The sequence below is a fragment of the Tamandua tetradactyla genome, chromosome 18 (assembly GCF_023851605.1).
Source record: "Tamandua tetradactyla isolate mTamTet1 chromosome 18, mTamTet1.pri, whole genome shotgun sequence".
In the NCBI taxonomy this organism is placed as follows: domain Eukaryota; kingdom Metazoa; phylum Chordata; class Mammalia; order Pilosa; family Myrmecophagidae; genus Tamandua; species Tamandua tetradactyla.
The window spans coordinates 34,441,828-34,466,596 of NC_135344.1; the positions used below are offsets into that span (position 1 = coordinate 34,441,828).

At 43.8% G+C, this 24,769-nt stretch overlaps 2 protein-coding genes across 6 annotated transcripts in view; one reads left to right on the forward strand and one right to left on the reverse strand.

The window, feature by feature from the left end:
• Positions 1–24,769, reverse strand: part of CTIF (cap binding complex dependent translation initiation factor) — a 350,579-nt gene that overhangs the window by 232,741 nt on the left and 93,069 nt on the right. The window lies entirely within an intron of this gene.
• LOC143662599 (CYFIP-related Rac1 interactor B-like) lies at positions 16,033–18,063 on the forward strand. Its single transcript, XM_077136134.1, has 2 exons — positions 16,033–17,095; positions 17,322–18,063. Exons 1-2 carry the CDS (start codon positions 16,242–16,244, stop codon positions 17,440–17,442), a joined length of 975 nt encoding a protein of 324 aa, XP_076992249.1. The 5' UTR covers positions 16,033–16,241; the 3' UTR covers positions 17,443–18,063.

Genomic DNA, 24,769 nt, shown 5'->3' on the forward strand with positions numbered 1-24,769 from the left:
CCCCTGGCCGGCCATCCCAGGAGAGGCTCTGCCCATCTGCAGAAGAGTAAGCTCTGCCGGTATAAAATCCTACTTGGACATTTCCAGTGGCAAACCCTTTCCTGCCAGCTGGTCCAGGCAAACTCCTTCCTCCTAAGTCCACCACAGTGATAAAGAGCCAGCTACATTCCACAGTTAGCCAGACATGACATAGGTTATTCTGAATTTTAGAAAACCAGCAGCACGGCTGACCACCTGACCTAACCATAGTGTCCAGGGGGGTGTACCAGTGTGGCTGGAGCTGGGGTGAGGCTTGTATGTGGACATCCTCCTGTACACCCAGCTCCAAAAGACAATGGACCTGCATATTGACAGGATAGCCTAGCACTGGAGGGGAGCCCCAGACCAACAATCAGGAGCCTGGCTCAAGCTCAGTCCCATCACCCACCCCAGTGGGGCTCAGAGGGTTGATGTGCCCCAAAGTTCGGTCTGACAACTGTCTGCATTAAGAATCCCCCAGATTCTGCTCCTAGGAGCTCCCTGGGCCCCACCCCCAGCCACTGAATTGGAGTCTCTGAGGCTGGGGTCTGAGGACCAGCATTTTGATGTGCTCCCCAAGTGATCCACCAGGAGTGTGAGGGTGACCAAAATCCAAGTGCTCCCCAGGCTGCACTGTCTCATCCATGAAAGGGAAACAGCAATGCTGGGCCACTCCGCTGGGTTGAGAGAAAGGACCTTTGTAAACTATGAAGATAGCATGTCAGTACCAAGCACTAGCCGTAGTTTGGCTCCTCTGTGAAGTCCTATCTACATCCATGGTGGGGCTTTATCATCGTGTTAACGTTCACTAGACTCGGGCTCATGTTCTGAATGATGACCTTAGCCTACACTCTGCATGACGTAGAAGGGCAGAGGGCGTCCAGTCTCTGTATGTCCCACGTGCCTGGTGACAAATGTGAGTGAGTGTGGATGGCTCTGTGCCAGTACAGTCCTGGCTTTCTAAAACCTTGGCTGGACATGCCCTCCTGAAAGTGGGTCAAGGGCATGAGCTTTGCGCAGAAAGGAGTTTTATTACAATGCTGATGACATGGGCTGGGTACAATGTAATCTATAGCAGGGCTGTCCAATGGAGATGAAATGAGAGCCACCAATAGGAATATGTATGTAGTGTTAAATTTTCTGGTAGCCAGACTTAAAAAAAAAAAAACATAAAAAGAAACAGATGGAATTAATTGTAATGATATATTTGATTGAAACCATACATTTAAAATATTATTACTTTGACATGTAATCAACGTAAAAATTATTAATGGGATAGTCTGCCCTCCTTTTGCCATCCTAAGTCTATGGAATCCAATTGGAGTGCATCTCAATTTGGACAAGCCACAATTCAAGTGGTCAAGCGCCACATGTGGCTAGTGGCCGCCATATGGGACAGAATTTGGTACAGGCAGTGTTCCGGTCCTGGGCAAGTCTGCCCTCAGGACCACTTCTTGCCTCAGTTGCAGAGCAGCTGACCCCTGAAATTGAGGTTCCTGGGCTCCTGTGTCAGCAGACTCCAGGCTCTGTTTCAGCCAGTGAAGGCAGGAAGAAAAGAGAAGAAAGGGCATTTTTTCCCCTTCTCTGTGCCCAGGCGGCATCACAAGTAGTGACTGGGTATACTTCATGGCTCTGGACCTCGCCAGACAGGCTTTCTGCGGCATGATCCTGGCCCCTGGGCTCTGGCAACACCTTCTCTCAGCCTGAGGAAGCCCTCTGGTTGCAGACCCTTGGATTCTTTAACCTCTCTGCCCTTTCATCATCTGGGTAACCAATTCCTTGGATTAAATTCCCGTTTGTATATCTGCAATGTCAATGTGTCTCCCCCCAAATATTTATCTATTTCAAAAGGAAAAGTAGTAACTTTACAGTGGAGAAACCCATCAGACACCACCCGAACCAAGTGACCAAGGTTAATGTCATCAGTCATGAAACATGCCAGCCACGTGTGCCCCCTGAATGAGTGCACTGAGGACACATCGCTCCTTCCCCAAACTGCATAACTGCGATCCAATCACGAGAAAACATCAGGCCACCCAACAGAAGGATATTCTACAATTAACTGACCAGTACTCTTCCAAAGTGTGAAGGTCATGAATGATAAAAGACCAAGGAAGTGTGACAGAATGGAGGAGAAAAAGGAACAATAAAAATTCAGATCTTGGAACAAAAAAATGATATTAGTGGGAAAACTGGTGAAATCCAAATACAGTTTTTAGTTAACAGTACTTACCACTGTTAATTTCTTAGTTCAGATAATTGTATTATGACTATGCAAGTTTTTAATATTAGGGGAAGCTAGCTGATGTATGGGAATATTTGGTACTATTTTTTGTAACTTCGTAATAAATCTAAAATTATTTCAAAATAAATATATGTCGCTTTCTCTGCAGGCGGGCAGCGATCCTGCCGCCATCCAGCGCTCCTCTCCCTCTTTCTCCATGGGCGGGTGGTGCTCCCGCCGCCATCCAGCCCTCCTCTCCCTCTTTCTCCGCGGGAGGGCGGCGCTCCCGCCGCCATCCAGCCCTCCTCTCCCTCTTTCTCCGCGGGCGGGCAGCGCTCCCGCCGCCATCCTCTCCCTCTTTCTCCGCGGGTGGGCGGCGCTCCAGCCGCCATCTTGCCCTTCCCTTTCCCCTCCTGCTCCGGCGGTGCTCCATCCGCCAGCTTATCCTTCCCTTATTCCTCCTGCTCTGGCGGCTCTCCAAGCACCACCATGCCCTCTTCCGCCTTCACCAGTTCCTCCGCCACCGTCCTCCACAGCCTTGCCACCCTCACCTTTCCTCCTCCAGAACAGCTACTAGGGGAGTAGAAACGATACAGAACAGCTCCCAGAGCCACGACAGAGATCAAAAACACAGCGTACCCCATCCTGGAACGGCTGGCTGTCTAGGAGAACCAGCTCCAGTGAGATCGTCGAGGGGGCGCGGGCTTTCCCGGGCGGGACGGCAAGCGGCCGGAGTCCCTCCCTTCCTCCTTCCCAGGCCAGCTGGCAGAATTGGGCAGGCGGTCCTCTCAAGCCACGGTGGCTGGCGCCCCCACCACGCGAGGCCCCCCGGACCAACTGAGAGAATTGGATTGGAAATACCCAGACTGTGGAGAACGGTGACCGGGGGGGTCCCTTCCAAACACGTGACTCCCCGGTCCGGCTGGGAACGGTGCACTCTCCTGGGTTGTGGCAGCTGGCGCCCTACCGCCACGTTTGGCGCCCCGGGCCGACTAGGAAATTTGGTCAGGCGCTCTCCTGGGCTGCGGTGGCCAGTGACCCTCCCTGCGTTCGGACCCCCAGGCCGGCTGGCACTCTTCCAAGCCGCTTCGGCTGGCGAACCTCCCCCACGGCGAGAGTTTTCCAAAGTTAAAGGACCCACAGCACCTTTTACTGGTGGAACCGGCAGACAAAGGTGGGCCACGAGCGCCACCTACTGGGCAGGATAAGAAAAACAGAACCCAGAGATTTCACAGAAAAATCTTTCAACCTGTTGGGTCCAACACCCAGGGAAATCTGACTAAAGGCCCAGACGCCAGCAGAAGATAACGGATCATGCTCCGAAAATTGAAAATATGGCCCAGTCAAAGGAACAAACCAATAGTTCAAATGAGATACAGGAGCTGAGACAACTAATGCTGAATATACGAACAGAAATGGAAAACCTCTTCAAAAAGGAAATCGATAAATTGAGGGAGGACATGAAGAAGACATGGGCTGAACAAAAAGAAGAAATAGAAAAACTGAAAAAACAAATCACAGAGCTTATGGAAGTGAAGGATAAAGTAGAAAAGATGGAAAAAACAATGGATACCTACAATGATAGATTTAAAGAGACAGAAGATAGAATTAGTGATTTGGAGGATGGAACATCTGAATTCCAAAAACAAACAGAAACTATCGGGAAAAGAATGGAAAAATTTGAACAGGGTATCAGGGAACTCAAGGACAATATGAACAGCACAAATATACGTGTTGTGGGTGTCCCAGAAGGAGAAGAGAATGGAAAAGGCGGAGAAAAACTAATGGAAGAAATTATCACTGAAAATTTCCCAACTCTTATGAAAGACCTAAAATTACAGATCCAAGAAGTGCAGCGCACCCCGAAGAGATTAGACCCAAATAGGCGTTCTCCAAGACACTTACTAGTTAGAATGTCAGAGGTCAAAGAGAAAGAGAGGATCTTGAAAGCAGCAAGAGAAAAACAATCCATCACATACAAGGGAAACCCAATAAGACTATGTGCACATTTCTCAGCAGAAACCATGGAAGCTAGAAGACAGTGGGATGATATATTTAAATTACTAAAAGAGAAAAACTGCCAACCAAGACTCCTATATCCAGCAAAATTCTCCTTCAAAAATGAGGGAGAAATTAAAACATTCTCAGACAAAAAGTCACTAAGAGAATTTGTGACCAAGACACAAGCTCTGCAAGAAATACTAAAGGGAGCACTAGAGTCAGATACGAAAAAACAGAAGAAAGAGGTATGGAGAAGAGTGTAGAAAGAAGGAAAGTCAGATATGATATATATAACACAAAAGGCAAAATGGTAGAGGAAAATATTAATCAAACAGTAATAACACTAAATGTTAATGGACTGAATTCCCCAATCAAAAGACATAGATTGGCAGAATGGATTGAAAAACAGGATCCTTCACTATGCGGTCTACAGGAAACACATCTTAGACCCAAAGATAAACATAGGTTGAAAGTGAAAGGTTGGGAAAAGATATTTCATGCAAATAACAACCAGAAAAGAGCAGGAGTGGCTATACTAATATCCAACATATTAGACTTCAAATGTAAAACAGTTAAAAGAGACAAAGAAGGACACTATATACTAACAAAAGGAACAATTAAACAAGAAGACATAACAATCATAAATATTTACGCACCGAACCAGAATGCCCCAAAATACGTGAGGAATACACTGCAAACACTGAAAAGGGAAATAGACACATATACCATAATAGTTGGAGACTTCAATTCACCACTCTCATCAATGGATAGAACATCTAGACAGAGGATCAATAAAGAAATAGAGAATCTGAATATTACTATAAATGAGCTGGGCTTAACAGACATTTATAGGACATTACATCCCACAACAGCAGGATACACCTTTTTCTCAAGTGCTCATGGATCATTCTCAAAGATAGACCATATGCTGGGTCACAAAGCAAGTCTTAACAAATTTAAAAAGATTGAAATCATACACAACACTTTCTCGGATCATAAAGGAATGAAGTTGGAAATCAATAATCGGCCGAGTGCCAGAAAATTCACAAATACATGGAGGCTCAACAACACACTCTTAAACAACAAGTGGGTCAAAGAAGAAATTGCAAGAGAAATTAGTAAATTCCTCGAGCTGAATGAAAATGAAAACACAACATATCAAAACTTATGGGACGCAGCAAAGGCAGTGCTAAGAGGGAAATTTATTGCCCTAAATGCCTATATCAGAAAAGAAGAAAAGGCAAAAATGCAGGAATTAACTGTCCACTTGGAAGAACTGGAGAAAGAACAGCAAACTAATCCCAAAGCAAGCAAAAGGAAAGAAATAACTAAGATTAGAGCAGAAATAAATGAAATTGAAAACATGAAAACAATACAGAAAATCAATAAGACCAGAAGTTGGTTCTATGAGAAAATCAATAAGATTGATGGGCCCTTAGCAAGACTGACAAAAAGAAGAAGAGAGAGGATGTAAATAAATAAGATCAGAAATGGAAGAGGAGACATAACCACTGACCTCACAGAAATAAAGGAGGTAATAACAGGATACTATGAACAACTTTACGCTAATAAATACAACAATTTAGATGAAATGGACGGGTTCCTGGAAAGACATGTACAACCAACTTTAACTCAAGAAGAAATAGACGACCTCAACAAACCAATCACAAGTAAAGAGATTGAATTAGTCATTCAAAAGCTTCCTAAAAAGAAAAGTCCAGGACCAGACGGCTTCACATGTGAATTCTATCAAACATTCCAGAAAGAATCAGTACCAACTCTCCTCAAACTCTTCAAAACAATCGAAGTGGAGGGAAAACTACCTAATTCATTCTATGAAGCCAACATCTCCCTCATACCAAAACCAGGCAAAGATATTACAAAAAAAGAAAACTACAGACCAATCTCTCTAATGAATATAGATGCAAAAATCCTCAATAAAATTCTAGCAAATCGTATCCAACAACACATTAAAAGAATTATACATCATGACCAAGTAGGATTCATCCCAGGTATGCAAGGATGGTTCAACATAAGAAAATCAATTAATGTAATACACCATATCAACAAATCAAAGCAGAAAAATCACATGATCATCTCAATTGATGCAGAGAAGGCATTTGACAAGATTCAACATCCTTTCCTGTTGAAAACACTTCAAAGGATAGGAATACAAGGGAACTTCCTTAAAATGATAGAGGGAATATATGAAAAACCCACAGCTAATATCATCCTCAATGGGGAAAAATTGAAAACTTTCCCCCTGTATTAGTTAGGATTCTCCAGAGAAACAGAATCAACAGGGAACACTTGCAAATATAAAATTTATGAAAGTGTCTCACGTGACCATAGGAATGCAGAGTCCAAAATCCACAGGGCAGGCTGCGAAGCCGACGACTCCAATGGATGGCCTGGATGAACTCCACAGGAGAGGCTCACCAGCCAAAGCAGGAATGCAACCTGTCTCCTCTGAGTCCTCATTAAAAGGCTTCCCATGATTGCATTTAGCATCACTAATTGCAGAAGACACTCCCCTTTGGCTGATTACAAATGGAATCAGCTGTGGATGTAGCTGACGTGATCATGACCTAATCCTATGAAATGTCCTCATTGCAACAGACAGGCCAGCGCTTGCCCAATCAGATGAACAGGTACCATAACTTGGCCAAGTTGACACCTGTCCCTAACCATGACAGTCCACCCCTTGTCAACTTGGCACATATATATATATATCACCTTAGACCATACTTAATTTACAAATGAAAACAAATAAGCACACACTTTTTCTTTTACCTGACAATACTCAACTGTCCTGCATATAACTGGAAACACATTAAATCTCTCCAGAATAGCGTGCAAATCCTTGGGCAACATTCATTCTTAAACTTGATATCTTACAACTTAAATAGTATAACACAAACAAAACAGCACTACAGTCTTCGTTTCTGTAACTGATCACGTGGTTGAAGTTCATATTTATCACTACCTTCTTCCACTACCCATTCCATGTTCCCTTTCCCCTCAGCAAGCACTTCAGCTGGCCGTGGTTCTTTGCCTGGTGGGGTGACCCAAACCTTCATTCCTGAAGTCTCAGAGCCATTAGTGGTCCTGCCTGGATTGTATTGTTGCAGTTTTCCATTGATTTTAATCACAGGGCATGGTAGTACTAATAGACGCCCCAGGGGATCTCCTATATTCCAAGAAAACTCTTCTTTACCTCCATTATGTAGTTGCAGTCCTACTTCCTTCTGATAGTCAGGGTCAATTACCCCAGACAATAATGTAATCCCCTTCTTGGTGTGTTGATCCAGAGGCATAAGTAGCCCAAAGTGGCCAGGTGGCAATCTTAACTTCCAGTTCAGTGGTATCACTGTTGTTTCTCCTGGAGAAAGCATACCCCGTTTTGGAACTAAAACCTGTAGACCAGCAGAACTCAGGGTAGCAGGGACAGGAAGCAAAAATTTTCCTAGTGGATCACTAGGAGTAATAGTGAGTGGCACCACACCCATTTCCACCCCTTGGTTCCTGGACCCATGGATCCTGGCTATGGGAGAAACAGCACCATACAGCGGACGCTGATTCAGAGCATACACACCTTCCTGGAGAACATTACCCCAGCCTTTCAAGTTTTTGCCACCTAGTTGGCACCGTAATTGAGTTTTCAAAAGGCCATCCCACCGTTCTATCAATCCAGCAGCTTCTGGATGATGGGGAACATGGTAAGACCAGAGAATTCCATGAGCATGTGCCCATTCCCGCACTTCATTTGCTGTGAAGTGTGTTCCTTGATCCGAAGCAATGCTATGTGGAATACCATGACGATGAATAAGGCATTCTGTAAGCCCACGGATAGTAGTTTTGGCAGAAGCATTGCGTGCAGGGAAAGCAAACCCATATCCAGAGTATGTGTCTATTCCAGTTAGAACAAATCGCTGCCCCTTCCATGAAGGGAGTGGTCCAATGTAATCAACCTGCCACCATGTAGCTGGCTGGTCACCTCGGGGAATGGTGCCATATCGGGGGCTGAGTGTGGGTCTCTGCTGCTGGCAGATAGGGCACTCAGCAGTGGCTGTAGACAGGACAGCCTTGGTGAGTGGAAGTCCATGTTGCTGAGCCCATGCATAACCTCCATCCCTACCACCATGACCACTTTGTTCATGAGCCCATTGGGCAATAACAGGAGTTGCTGGGGAAAGAGGCTGACTGGTATCCATAGAACGGGTCATCTTATCCACTTGATTAATAAAATCTTCCTCTGCTGAAGTCACCCTCTGGTGTGCATTCACATGGGGCACAAATATCTTCATGTTTTTAGCCCACTCAGAAAGGTCTATCCACATACTTCTTCCCCAGACCTCTTTGTCACCAGTTTTCCAATTATGGTCTTTCCAAGTCCCTGACCATCCAGCCAAACCATTAGCAACAGCCCATGAGTCAGTATACAAACGCACCTCTGGCCAGTTTTCCTTCCAAGCAAAATGAACAACCAGGTGCACTGCTCGAAGTTCTGCCCACTGGGAGGATTTCCCCTCACCACTGTCCTTCAAGGATATCCCAGAAAGGGGTTGTAATGCTGCAGCTGTCCACTTTCAGGTGGTACCTGCATATCGTGCTGAACCATCTGTAAACCAGGCCCGAGTTTTCTCTTCCTCAGTCAATTCACTGTAAGGAACACCCCAAGAGGCCATAGCTCTGGTCTGGGAAAGAGACGGTAATGTGGCAGCAGGAGTGGAAACCATGGGCATTTGGGCCACTTCTTCATGTAACTTACTTGTGCCTTCAGGACCTGCTCTGGCTCTATCTCGTATATACCATTTCCACTTTACAATAGAGTGCTGCTGTGCACGCCCAACTTTATGGCTTGGTGGGTCAGACAACACCCAACTCATGATAGGCAACTCAGGTCTCATGGTAACTTGGTGGCCCATGGTTAAGCGTTCAGTCTCTACTAAGGCCCAGTAGCAGGCCAAAAGCTGTTTCTCAAAAGGAGAGTAGTTATCTGCAGCAGATGGTAAGGCTTTGCTCCAAAATCCTAAGGGTCTGCGTTGTGATTCTCCTACAGGGGCCTGCCAAAGGCTCCAGACAGCATCTCTATTTGCCACTGACACTTCCAGCACCATTGGATCTGCTGGATCATATGGCCCAAGTGGCAGAGCAGCTTGCACAGCAGCCTGGACCTGTCGCAGAGCCTCCTCTTGTTCAGGTCCCCACTCAAAATTAGCAGCTTTTCTGGTCACTCGATAAATGGGCCGGAGTAGCACACCCAAATGAGGAATATGTTGTCGCCCAAATCCAAAAAGACCAACTAGGCGTTGTGCCTCTTTTTTGGTTGTGGGAGGGGCCAGATGCAGCAATTTATCCTTCACCTTAGAAGGGATATCTCGACATGCCCCACACCATTGGACACCTAGAAATTTTACTGAGGTGGAAGGCCCCTGTATTTTTGTTGGATTTATCTCCCATCCTCTGACACGCAAATGCCTTACCAGTAAATCTAGAGTAGTTGCTACTTCTTGCTCACTAGGTCCAATCAACATGATATCATCAATATAATGGACCAGTGTGATGTCTTGTGGGAGGGAGAAACGATCAAGGTCTCTGCGAACAAGATTGTGACATAGGGCTGGAGAGTTGATATACCCCTGAGGTAGGACAGTGAAAGTATATTGCTGACCTTGCCAGCTGAAAGCAAACTGTTTCTGGTGGTCCTTACTAATAGCTATTGAGAAAAAAGCATTTGCCAGATCAATAGCTGCATACCAGGTACCAGGGGATGTATTGATTTGCTCAAGCAATGATACTACATCTGGAACAGCAGCTGCAATTGGAGTTACCACCTGGTTGAGTTTACGATAATCCACTGTCATTCTCCAAGACCCATCTGTTTTCTGCACAGGCCAAATAGGAGAGTTGAACGGGGATGTGGTGGGAATCACCACCCCTGCATCTTTCAAGTCCTTAAGAGTGGCAGTAATCTCTGCAATCCCTCCAGGAATACGGTATTGCTTTTGATTTACTATTTTGCTTGGTAGGGGCAGTTCTAGTGGCTTCCACTTGGCCTTTCCCACCATAATAGCCCTCACTGCACGAGTAAGAGAACCAACGTGGGGATTCTGCCAGTTGCTCAGTATGTCTATGCCAATTATACATTCTGGAACTGGGGAAATAACTAGAGGATGGGCCCACTGGACCCACTGTGAGACGGACCTGAGCTAAAACTCCATTGATCACCTGGCCTCTATAAGCCCCCACTCTGACTGGTGGTCCAGAGTGACGTTTTGGGTCCCCTGGAATTAATGTCACTTCTGAATCAGTGTCTAATAATCCCCCAAATATCTGATCATTTCCTTTTCCCCAATGCACAGTTACCCTGGTAAAAGGCCGTCGGTCTCCTTGGGGAAGACTTAGAGGAAGGTTAACAGTATAAATTTGTGGCAGTGTAACAGGTTTCTCCCCCATAGGGACCTGGCCTCCCCTTCATTCAAGGGGCTCAGGGTCTGTAAACTGTTTCAAGTCCGGAAATTGGTTAAGGGGCCGTGACTCTGTGTTTTTGTAATTCAGGTTAGACTTCTGTTCCCTTGACCTAGAACTCTTTTGTTTATACAGCTCCAACAAGAATTTAGTAGGCTGCCCTTCTATTGTATTTCTAGGCACCCCATGATTTACTAGCCAATGCCACAAATCTCTGCGTGTCATATAATTTTGATGCCTCCTTTGAGTTTGTTGTCTATTATAATAGCCGCGTCTACCCTGTCTTTGGTGATTAAGTGCTGCCACCTGGCTTCTGCCAACTCGGGATCCTGTCATCCCCATTGTGTTTAAGGATTCCAGCTCAGTGACAGCAGTTCCTACAGTAATATCTGACCTACAGAGAAGTGCAACCACAGAGCGCTTGAGGGATGATGGTGCTAGTCTCACAAATTTATTTCTCACTGTTCTGGTAAAAGGTGCATCCTCTGGACATTCCTGGGGTGTAAGAGCAGGCCTTGCATGATAAATCCACTCTAACATCCCAATCTCTCTAAGCCTCTGGATCCCCTCATCTACATTATACCAGGGCAGTTCTGGCATTTCAACCTCAGGTAATGTTGGCCACCTTTTGATCCATGTTTCAACCAACCACCCAAACAAGCTGTTAACACCTTTTCTAACTGCTCTAGCTATAACATTGAATGCAGAATCTCTGCTTAGTGGGTCCATATCAATAAATTCAGCCTGATCCAGCCTTATATTCCTCCCACCATTATCCCACACTCTTAAAATCCATTGCCACACATATTCCCCTGATTTCTGTCTATATAAATTGGAAAACTCACACAGTTCTTTTGGAGTATAACGTACCTCCTCATGTGTGATACTTTGTACCTCACCTTTAGGGGCCTGTTGGGACTTTAGTCTAGTTATAGGTCTAGAAGAAATGAGGGGTGGTGGGGATGGGACATGAAAAGAATTAGAAATATCTTCCAAGCCATTTGCTTCAGGGCTTTCATTTGCAGTTTCATCTGGTGAAACACGATTAATAACTCTAGGGCTAATCCCTTCAGGAGGAGGTTGGGTGGCCAATTCCTCAAGGCAGGCTGGAGGTGGGGCGGCTGTGTCCTCAGGGCAGACTATTACAGGGTTATCTAGAGAAGGCTCAGCATGGTCTAGGGTTTCAACCTCACCCCCAACATCATTATCAATCCATATGTCACCATCCCATTTTTCAGAATAAGATTCTGAGTCTGATTTTCAGAGATCTCAAGTCTACGGCTACAGGAAATAAAATTTTCCTTCAGGATACTCATAGAAACCTCTACATCTTTCAGACGGCACTTAAGCTTCTTGTTTGAAGCCTTAAGCCCATCCCTTTCACCCTTTAATGTAGACAGTGTATCTAACAACAACCAACCAACATCTCTATAACTCTTATTTCTACAAAACTCTGTAAAGGTGTCAAAAACATTATCCCCCAGAGTCTGGCTTCGTACAAGCGAAGCATTAGGAGAATCGAATGATGATATTTTGACTATCTCCTTTGCCAACTCAGTCCATGGATTGGGAGTGTCATTCTGATTACGGGAATCAGAGTCCTTAGTGTCTCTGAGTCCAGTCAGAGTAGAAAACCATTCATAAAAACCCATTTTTAAGATTCTGTTCCTTAAGAACCACTCCTGGTACCAAGATGTATTAGTTAGGGTTCTCTAGAGAAACAGAATCAACAGGGAACACTTGCAAATATAAAATTTATGAAAGTGTCTCACGTGACCATAGGAATGCAGAGTCCAAAATCCACAGGGCAGGCTGCGAAGCCGACGACTCCAATGGATGGCCTGGATGAACTCCACAGGAGAGGCTCACCAGCCAAAGCAGGAATGCAACCTGTCTCCTCTGAGTCCTCCTTAAAAGGCTTCCCATGATTGCATTTAGCATCACTAATTGCAGAAGACACTCCCCTTTGGCTGATTACAAATGGAATCAGCTGTGGATGTAGCTGACGTGATCATGACCTAATCCTATGAAATGTCCTCATTGCAACAGACAGGCCAGCGCTTGCCCAATCAGATGAACAGGTACCACAACTTGGCCAAGTTGACACCTGTCCCTAACCATGACACCCCCTAAGATCAGGAACAAGACAAGGATGTCCACTATCACCAGTATTATTCAACATTGTGTTGGAGGTTCTAGCCAAGGAGCAATTAGACAAGAAAAAGAAATACAAGGCATCAAAATTGGAAAGGAAGAAGTAAAGCTATCACTGTTTGCAGACGATATGATACAATACGTCGAAAACCCGGAAAAATCCACAACAAAACTACTAGAGCTAATAAATGAGTACAGCAAAGTAGCAGGTTACAAGATCAACATTCAAAAATCTATAGCAGGCCCACGCCCCGCAGCAGCCGAGCCGCCCGCCATCCTTCTCCCCTCTCTTTCTCCGCCGGCCCGCCGCGCGGCGCCCACGCCCTGCAGCAGCCGAGCCGCCCGCCATCCTTCTCCCCTCTCTTTCTCCGCCGGCCCGCCGTGCGGCGCCCACGCCCCGCAGCAGCCGAGCCGCCCGCCATCCTTCTCCCCTTTCCTCCCCCTCCTGCTCCGGCTGCTCTCCAATCACCACGGTGCCCTCTTCCCCCGCCTTCACCGTGCTCCTCCGCCACCAGCCTCGACAGCCTTGCCGCCCTCACCTTTCCTCCTCCAGATCAGCTACTGGGGGAGTGGAGATAATACAGAGCAGCTCCCGGAGCCACGAGGGAGATCAAAGGGACAGCGTACCCCATCCTGGAACGGCTGACTATCTGGGAGAACCAGCTCCGGTGAGATCACCAAGGGGCACGGGCTTTCCTGGGTGGGACGGCAAGCGACCAGAGTCCCTCCCTTCCACCTTCCCGGGCCAGCAGGTAGAATTGGACAGGCGGTCCCCTTAGGCCGCGGAGGCTGGTGCCCCCACCACACGAGGCCCCCTGGAACAACTGAGATAGTTGGGTTGGAAATCCCCAGACTGCGGAGAACAGTGACCGGGGGATCCCTTCCAAACACGTGACTCCCCAGTCGGCTGGGAACACTGCACTCTCCCGGGCTGCGACAGCTGGCGCCCTCCCGCCACGCTTGGTGCCCCGGGCCGACTGGCTAATTTGGCCAGACGCTCTCCTGTGCTGCGACGGCTGGCGACCCTCCCTGCGTTTGGAACCCCGGGCCGGCTGGCATTCTTCCAAGACGCTTCGGCTGCCGAACCTCCCCTACGGCGAGAGTTTTTCAGAGTTGAGGGACCCACAGCAACTTTCGCTGGTGGAACCTACAGACAGGCGTGTGCCATGAGCGCCACCTACTGGGCAGGATAGGAAGAACAGAACCCAGAGATTGCACAGAAAAATCTTTCAACCTGTGGGGTCGAACACCCGGGGAGATCTGACTAAATGCCCAGATGCCAGCAGAAGATAACGGATCACGCTCAGAAAATTGAACATATGGCCCAGTCAAATGAAGAAATCAATAGTTCAAATGACATACAGGAGCTGAAACAACTAATGCTGAATATACGAACAGAAATGGAAAACCTCTTCAAAAACGAAATCGATAAATTGAGGGAGGACATGAAGAAGACATGGGCTGAACATAAAGAAGAAATAGAAAAACTGAAAAAACAAATCACAGAACTTATGGAAGTGAAAGATAAAGTAGAAAAGATGGAAAAAACAATGGATACCTACAATGACAGATTTAAAGAAACAGAAGATAGAATTAGTGATTTGGAGGATGAAACATCTGAATTCCAAAAAGAAACAGAAACTATCGGAAAAGAATGGAAAAATTTGAACAAGGTATCAGGGAACTCAAGGACAATGTGAACCGTACAAATATACGTGTAGTGGGTATCCCAGAAGGAGAAGAGAAGGGAAAAGGAGGAGAAAAACTAATGGAAGAAATTATCACTGAAAATTTCCCAACTCTTATGAAAGACCTAAAATTACAGATCCAAGAAGTGCAGCGCACCCCAAAGAGATTAGACACAAATAGGCGTTCCCCAAGACACTTACTAGTTAGAATGTCAGAGGTCAAAGAGAAAGAGAGGATCTTGAAGGCAGCGAGAGAAAAACAATCCGTCACATATAAGGGAAACCCAATAAGACTATGTGTAGATTTCTCAGCAGAAACCATGGAGGCTAGAAGACAGTGGGATGATATATTTAAGTTACTAAAAGAGAAAAACTGCCAGCCAAGACTCCTATATCCAGCAAAATTGTCCTTCAAAAATGAGGGAGAAATTAAAACATTCTCAGACAAAAAGTCACTAAGAGAATTTGTGACCAAGAGACCAGCTCTGCAAGAAATACTAAAGGAAGCACTAGAGTCAGATACAAAAAGACAGAAGAGAGAGACATGGAGAAAAGTGTAGAAAGAAGGAAAGTCAGATATGATATATATAATACAAAAGGCAAAATGGTAGAGGAAAATATTATCCAAACAGTAATAACTCTAAATGTCAATGGACTGAATTCCCCAATTAAAAGACATAGACTGGCAGAATGGATTAAAAAACAGGATCCTTCACTATGCGGTCTACAGGAAACACATCTTAGACCCAAAGATAAATATAGGTTGAAAGTGAAAGGTTGGGAAAAGATATTTCATGCAAACAACAACCAGAAAAGAGCAGGAGTGGCTATACTAATATCCAACAAATTAGACTTCAAATGTAAAACAGTTAAAAGAGACAAAGAAGGACACTATATACTATTAAAAGGAACAATTAAGCAAGAAGACATAACAATCATAAATATTTATGCACCGAACCAGAATGCCCCAAAATACGTGAGGAATACACTGCAAACACTGAAGTGGGAAATAGACACATCTACCATAATAGTTGGAGACTTCAATTCACCACTCTCATCAATGGACAGAACATCTACACAGAGGATCAATAAAGAAATAGAGAACCTGAATATTACTATAAATGAACTTGACTTAACAGACATTTATAGGACATTACATCCCACAACAGCAGGATACACCTTTTTTTCAAGTGCTCATGGATCATTCTCAAAGATAGACCATATCCTGGGTCACAAAGCAAGTCTTAACAAATTTAAAAACATTGAAATCATACACAACACTTTCTCGGATCATAAAGGAATGAAGTTGGAAATCAATAATAGGCGGAGTGCCAGAAAATTCACAAATACATGGAGGCTCAACAACACACTCTTAAACAACGAGTGGGTCAAAGAAGAAATTGCAAGAGAAATTAGTAAATTCCTCGAGGTGAATGAAAATGAAAACACAACATATCAAAACTTATGGGGGCCGCCCGCCTGGCTCGCCAGGAGAATAAACTGAGGCCTGGAGCTTGAGTAATTCATCCAAGGTCATCAGTTGATAGGGGGTCAAGGACCGAATCATCAGCACTGGCTGAAGCATGGATGATCGCTTCCTGAGATTCTCTGATTCAATGATTAATGGATATAATTGCCATTCTGCCTGATGTCTTCCAGTCCTCAAAAGGAACTGGTACCTTAACATGGGGAATCTTCTTAAAGTTTTGACATGCACAGACCTTGAGCAGGGGCCAAATTTTTTCCTTGATTTTGAAAATGCCCAGCCTACAGAATCTGAGCAGGACATTTATAACCAGGTGAATGTGGTGTTAAAGGACGCAGAAGGCATCTTGGAGGACTTGCAGTCGTATAGAGGAGCCGGCCATGAAATACGGGAGGCAATCCAGCATCCAGCAGATGAGAAGCTGCAAGAGAAGGCATGGGGTGCAGTTGTTCCACTAGTAGGCAAATTAAAGAAATTTTATGAATTTTCTCAGAGGTTAGAAGCAGCATTAAGGGGTCTTCTAGGAGCCTTGACAAGTACCCCATATTCTCCCACCCAGCATCTAGAGCAAGAGCAGGCTCTTGCTAAACAGTTTGCAGAAATTCTTCACTTCACACTCCGGTTTGATGAACTCAAGATGACAAATCCTGCCATACAGAATGACTTCAGTTATTACAGAAGAACATTGAGTCGTATGAGGATTAATAATGTTCCAGCAGAAGGAGAAAATGAAGTAAATAATGAATTGGCAAATCGAATGTCTTTGTTTTATGCTGAGGCAACTCCAATGCTGAAAACCTTAAGTGATGCCACAACAAAATTTGTATCAGAGAATAAAAATTTACCAATAGAAAATACTACAGATTGTTTGAGCACCATGGCCAGTGTGTGCAGAGTCATGCTCGAGACACCGGAGTACAGAAGAAGATTCACAAATGAGGAGACAGTGTCGTTCTGTTTGCGGGTCATGGTGGGCATCATAATACTCTATGACCACGTACATCCAGTGGGAGCATTTGCCAAAACTTCAAAAATTGATATGAAAGGTTGTATCAAAGTTCTTGGGCCGCGGTGGCTCAGCGGGCAAAGTGCTTGCCTGCTATGCCGGAGGACCTCGGTTCGATTCCCGGCCCCAGCCCATGTAACAAAAACAAAAAAACAAAATACAATAAAACAAGAAAATGTTTAAAGATGTTTCCCTTTCTTCCTTCCTTCCTTCCTTCTATCCTTCCTTCCTTCTCTCTGTCTTTCCTTTAAAAAAAAAAAAAAAAAAAAAAAAAAAAGTTCTTAAGGACCAGCCTCCTAATAGTGTAGAAGGTCTTCTAAATGCTCTCAGGTATACAACAAAACATTTGAATGATGAGACTACCTCCAAGCAAATTAAATCTATGCTGCAATAACATTTCTGGAATAAGCACCTGCTGTAGAAAGAAGACAGTATTCTGCAATGACTGAGAATGCACAGTTTTTTAGTGATTGCAATTACTATCTCATTTATTCTTGCTTTTTATTTCTTTCCTCTCTTCCTCTCCCCTCTTTTTTAATCATGTTCTTCTTGTTCTTAAGACTTCATTTCTGTGCCAAATCATAAAGTTACACCCTGAAGGGATATTGTCCTTTCAAACAGGCCATCTAAGGCAGCTAAATTATGCATTGCATTGGGGTCTCTACTGAGAAAAATTCTGTGACTTGAACTAAATATTTTTAAATGTGGATTTTTTTTGAAAACTAATATTTAATATTGCTTCTCCTGCATGGCAAAACTGCCTATTCTGCTATTTAAAAACCCTCACTGACTTTATTTTCTACTGCTGCTTTTTTCCTGTGCAGCCAAAATGAAAAACGTTTAAATTAATTGTGTTGTACAAAATGGTACCCAACACAAACTTTTTTGAAATTAGTAAGACTTTTGTTTAAAATTTTAAGTTTGCATTTTGACCTTTTTTGTAAGGATGTATGTTGTGTGTTTAACCTTTATAACTAACGTTAAAAACTGTGATGTGTGCGTAGAATATTATGTATGCATGTTCATGTTTAAAGAATGGCTGTTGATGATAAAATAAAAATCAGCTTTCATTTTTCTAAAAAAAAAAAAAAAAAAAAAAAAACTTATGGGACGCAGCAAAGGCAGTGCTAAGAGGGAAATTTATTGCCCTAAATGCCTATATCAGAAAAGAAGACAAGGCAAAAATGCAGGAATTAACTGTCCACTTGGAAGAACTGGAGAAAGAACAGCAAACTAATCCCAAAGCAAGCAAAAGGAAAGAAATAACAAAGATTAGAGCAGAAATAAATGAAATTGAAAACATGAAAACAATAGAGAAAATCAATAAGACCAGAAGTTGGTTCTATGAGAAAATCAATAAGATTGATGGGCCCTTAGCAAGATTGACAAAAAGAAGAAGAGAGAGGATGCAAATAAATAAGATCAGAAATGGAAGAGGAGACATAACTACTGACCTCACAGAAATAAAGGAGGTAATAACAGGATACTATGAACAACTTTACGCTAATAAATACAACAATTTAGATGAAATGGACGGGTTCCTGGAAAGACATGAACAACCAACTTTGACTCAAGAAGAAACAGATGACCTCAACAAACCAATCACAAGTAAAGAAATTGAATTAGTCATTCAAAAGCTTCCTAAAAAGAAAAGTCCAGGACCAGACGGCTTCACATGTGAATTCTATCAAACATTCCAGAAAGAATTAGTACCAACTCTCCTCAAACTCTTCAAAAAAATCGAAGTGGAGGGAAAACTACCTAATTCATTCTATGAAGCCAACATCACCCTCATACCAAAATCAGGGAAAGATATTACAAAAAAAGAAAACTACAGACCAATCTCTCTAATGAATATAGATGCAAAAATCCTCAATAAAATTCTAGCAAATCGTATCCAACAACACATTAAAAGAATTATACATCATGACCAAGTAGGATTCATCCCAGGTATGCAAGGATGGTTCAACATAAGAAAATCAATTAATGTAATACACCATATCAACAAATCAAAGCAGAAAAATCACATGATCATCTCAATTGATGCAGAGAAGGCATTTGACAAGATTCAACATCCTTTCCTCTTGAAAACACTTCAAAGGATAGGAATACAAGGGAACTTCCTCAAAATGATAGAAGGAATATATGAAAAACCCACAGCTAATATCATCCTTAATGGGGAAAAATTGAAAACTTTCCCCCTAAGATCAGGAACAAGACAAGGATGTCCACTATCACCACTATTATTCAACATTGTGTTGCAGGTTCTAGCCAGAGCAATTAGGCAAGAAAAAGAAATACAAGGCATCAAAATTGGAAAGGAAGAAGTAAAACTATCACTGTTTGCAGACGATATGATACAATACGTCGAAAACCCAGAAAAATCCACAACAAAACTACTAGAGCTAATAAATGAGTACAGCAAAGTAACAGGTTACAAGATCAACATTCAAAAATCTATAGCATTTCTATACACTAGTAATGAACAAGCGGAGGGGGAAATCAAGAAACGAATCCCATTGACAATTGCAACTAAAAGAATAAAATACCTAGGAATAAATTTAACTAAAGAGACAAAAAACCTATATAAAGAAAACTACAAAAAACTGTTAAAAGAAATCACAGAAGACCTAAATAGATGGAAGGGCATACCGTGTTCATGGATTGGAAGACTAAATATAGTTAAGATGTCAATCCTACCTAAATTGATTTACAGATTCAATGAAATACCAATCAAAATCCCAACAACTTATTTCTCAGAAATAGAAAAACCAATAAGCAAATTTATCTGGAAGGGCAGGGCGCCCCGAATTGCTAAAAACATCTTGAGGAAAAAAAACGAAGCTGGAGGTCTCGCGCTGCCTGACTTTAAGGCATATTATGAAGCCACAGTGGTCAAAACAGCATGGTATTGGCATAAAGATAGATATATCGACCAATGGAATCGAATAGAGTGCTCAGATATAGACCCTCTCATCTATGGACATTTGATCTTTGATAAGGCAGTCAAGCCAACTCACCTGGGACAGAACAGTCTCTTCAATAAATGGTGCCTAGAGAACTGGATATCCATATGCAAAAGAATGAAAGAAGACCCATATCTCACACCCTATACAAAAGTTAACTCAAAATGGATCAAAGATCTAAACATTAGGTCTAAGACCATAAAACAGTTAGAGGAAAATGTAGGGAGATATCTTATGAAACTTACAATTGGAGGCGGTTTTATGGACCTTAAACCTAAAGCAAGAGCACTGAAGAAGGAAATAAATAAATGGGAGCTCCTCAAAATTAAACACTTTTGTGCATCAAAGAACTTCATCAAGAAAGTAGAAAGACAGCCTACACAATGGGAGATAATATTTGGAAATGACATATCAGATAAAGGTCTAGTATCCAGAATTTATAAAGAGATTGTTCAGCTCAACCACAAAAAGATTGCCAACCCAATTACAAAATGGGAAAAAGACTTGAACAGACACCTCTCAGAAGAGGAAATACAAATGGCCAAAAGGCACATGAAGAGATGCTCAATGTCCCTGGCCATTAGAGAAATACAAATCAAAACCACAATGAGATATCATCTCACACCCACCAGAATGGCCATTATCAACAAAACAGAAATGACAAGTGCTGGAGAGGATGCGGAGAAAGAGGCACACTTATCCACTGTTGGTGGGAATGTCAAATGGTGCAACCACTGTGGAAGGCAGTTTGGCGGTTCCTCAAAAAGCTGAATATAGAATTGCCATACGACCCAGCAATACCATTGCTGGGTATCTACTCAAAGGACTTAAGGGCAAAGACACAAACGGACGTTTGCACACCAATGTTTATAGCAGCATTATTTACAATTGCAAAGAGATGGAAACAGCCAAAATCTCCATCAACAGAAGAATGGCTAAACAAACTGTGGTATATACATACGATGGAATATTATGCAGCTTTAAGACAGGATAAACTTATGAAGCATGTAATAACATGGATGGACCTAGAGAACATTATGCTGAGTGAGTCTAGCCAAAAACTAAAGGACAAATACTGTATGGTCCCACTGATGTGAACGGACATTCGAGAATAAACTTGGAATATGTCATTGTTAACAGAGTCCAGCAGGAGTTAGAAACAGGGTAAGATAATGGGTAATTGGAGCTGAATGGATACAGACTGTGCAACAGGGCTAGATACAAAAACTCAAAAATGGACAGCACAATAATACCTAATTGTAAAGTAATCATGTTGAAACACTGAATGAGGCTGCATCTGAGCTATAGGTTTTTTTTTTGTTGTTTGTTTGTTTTTTTTACTATTATTATTACTTTTATTTCTTTTCTCTATATTAACATTCTATATCTTTTTCTGTTGTGTTGCTAGTTCTTCTAAACTGATGCAAATGTACTAAGAAATGATGATCATGCATCTATGTGATGATGTTAAGAATTACTGATTGCATATGTAGAATGGTATGATTTCTAAAAAAAAAAAATAAATAAATATATGTCGATAAATATATATAATCTTGAAACTATCGTTAAACGAAATTCCTCTCCTTTTTCTAGTTGGAGTTGTTTCTCCTTTCATGGTTAGAGCCTAATTGCTAGGGTGGAAGAGAGTGGGGGTACACGGTGAGTGCCGTGGCTGGGGGAGGCTTCTCCCCTGCTCGGCATCCCAAACACTCCTACTGCAGCTGTTGATCTGCAATGACTGGGGGTCGGCATGGGAGAGTGGGCCAGGGGTCAGCATGGGAGATTGAACCCGGGGGTTGGCATGGGAGATTGAACCCGGGGGTTGGCAAGGGAGAGTGGGCCGGAGGTCAGCACGGGAGAGTGAGCCGGAGGTCAGCATGGGAGAGCCAAGCCTTGCCTCCTGACCAGCAAGTGTGGGGCAGAGCCGAGGCTTCACCCAAGCTCCCCCACCGTGCTTCACTTCCAAATAGCAGGTCCAAGTTCATAACAGGGCTCTGCATCATCAAAGGGCATCTTTAACTTTAGACCTGCCAACCCAATGACAGATCCTGAGTGTCTTCCGTGGGGGACCCACGGCACTGTGTCTGCATTTCACGGAGCGCTGGGCTAATGTCCTGCAAGGAGAGCTGCAGCCGGCGGCCTGGAGGAAGGGAGCTTGTGGCAGCGGCAGGGGTGTCAGGGAAAGGTCCGCGGAGACGGTGGACGGGGCAGGCAAGGAAGGAGAGATGGGCAACCCTGGATTCCCAGACAGGAGTGAGCCGACAACATGAATGGGACGGTGGAAGAGCGGCCTGAGCCCAGGCCAGTTTCGGGGCAGGTCGCAGTCAGCGTGACTCTCAGGCCACGGAAGTCAGACTTTCCCTCTGCAGGCTTCTCCCTCTGTTAGGGGAGGGCCTCTTGGAACTGTGCAACAGGAAGGCTGACCTGGCCCAGGGGGCAGAGACCTGAAGACATGGATCGAAGAGCAGCGAACAGCCAAGCCGCAGGCAAAGGGGGCCACCTGCCTACAGGAAAGCAAGCAGACCATCCAGCCCACGCAAACTCGTGCCACACATCAGGGAGGCAAAAGTGTACTTTGTCAGAGGGGAGACTGTGGTCCTGTCTGTACAGCTTTCGTGACACCAGGCTGTAGCCACTGGCTTTGTGGCTTCAAACCCCTTTCCTCAACCCCCTTCCTCTCCCACCAGCCCAGCAGCATTCCCAGGGACAGTCTGTCCACCTGCTGCTGCCTGAATCACCTCTGTTAGGAACAGGTGTTTCTTCCCTGGTCCTGGAAGCAACTCGGGAGCTCTTCCTTCTACTCCCAACATCCCTCCCCCTCTCCGTGGGACTCTGCTCCCATTCAAGCTTCTTTCTCCTTGTCCTGCAGCCCTCAACTCCTGCCTCCCCTTTGCCACCTCTACAACAGCCTTTTCTGAGCCAAGGCCTTGAAAATCTCCAGACCCAGCCCCTCTCCTGGAATCTGAACTGAAGGAGGTGTTTCTAGAAGCAAAAGGAGGGCCCCACCTCTCTGAAGCCTCTCCTCAGCAGAAATCCCTCCTGCGGGGCACCTCTCCAAGGGAAGCACATTCACGGCTTTGAGTCTCCTTAGCAGGAGGGTCCCCTGAGGGGGTAACGGGGGGTGGGGGTGGGGGTGGGGGGAGGGCTCATGCTCGAGAAGGTTCTCAAACAGAAAGAGGCAGCTATGTAGCAAGTTTTATACATGGACTGATGAGTATCAAGTCTCTGGATTTACATGTCACTTATGATTTACTTCTTAATTTTAAAATATCAAACAAATATATTATGGGTTAAGATTTAATAAACACGATGTTTATTCTATCATTGTCTGCTTTTATCAGTACAATGAAATATTTAACAATAAAAATAACTAAAGTACATTATCAGTCTTTTGTACTCAGTGTACTGGATGATAATTTTATTAATAGACTTTGTGATGGGCAGAGGGGGGAGGGGACACAAGCATTAGAGGAGGAGGGGGAGGGCAAACTCAGCAGGGAGGGGCTGAAGTTGCTAAAGATAACCTGGGCCCACTCTCCAGCCCTATCTGAAGCTCACCCTACCAGACAGCAAAACAAACCCTAACAAATAGATCAAGAAGATTGCACCACATCCACAGTCCACAAAGTAAGGTTCAAATAGGGACTCAGAATATGATAAGGAGAGTGCTTTAAATCAGCAGGGGTGGGCTCATTAATAAATTCATGGTATCGAGGCAATCAGCCAACCATGAGGAAAAAGCTCATGATTTTCTACCTTATACTATCCCTGGGAAACAAATTCCGAGTTGATTAAAATCCGAGATACAAATTTAAAACTACACCAAAATTGAAAACTACTATTTGGCAAAAGAAACCATGAACAAAATAAAAGGCAAGTGGCAGGTTTCTTATACTATATAACGAACACAGGACTAAGTACCAGAACACAGAAGGATCGCATTAACTCCAGGTGCTGTTCGCAGCTCTTTACATATAGTAACATTTATCCCTCACAGCCACTTAAGCACGCTTACTGTCCTTTCTCTGCAAATACGGTAACTGAGGCAGAGAGAGGTAAGTAACTTATCCAGGGTTAGGCCAAAAAGTGAGGAGATGAGCAAAGGACACAAATAGGTATCAATTCAAAAGAGCCAATAAAAAAATTACTGATATTAAATGCATCATGTGATCTTGGATTAGATCCTGAACCAGAATTTATTTTTTTAAAGATAAAAGATATTATTAGGGAAAATGGTGAAATGGTGCACAGATCTTTAGACTGAATAATCATATTCTACCAGTTTATTTCCTGTACTACCATTATGTAAGAGAATGTCCTTTTCTCAGGACATCCGCATTGAATGTTTAGGGAAAAAGGGGTAATCATGTTTGCAAATTATTCTCAAACGGCTCAAGGAAAATATTCTTATGCACACACAGAGAGAGAGAGAGAGAGAGAGAGAGAGTAAATGTGGTAAATATTAACTATCAAAGAATCTGGGTAAAGATTGTGCAGGAATTCTTTGTACTATTTTTGTAATCTTTAATGTATGGGATTATATTATGTAATGTATGTCACTACATATTTCAAAATGAAAAATTATTTTAAAAGTCATCTTTTCAGGGCTTCTTAAACAAAGGGCCATTTTGAAAGGCCACATGTCTGGCCTCCCCCCAAAGGACCCGAATGGGCAGGTGAGTGATGGGTCAGGCATCCAGCCACATGTGACACTTCAGCCAGGCTAGAGATCACGGCTCTGGCTCCCCGGACTCC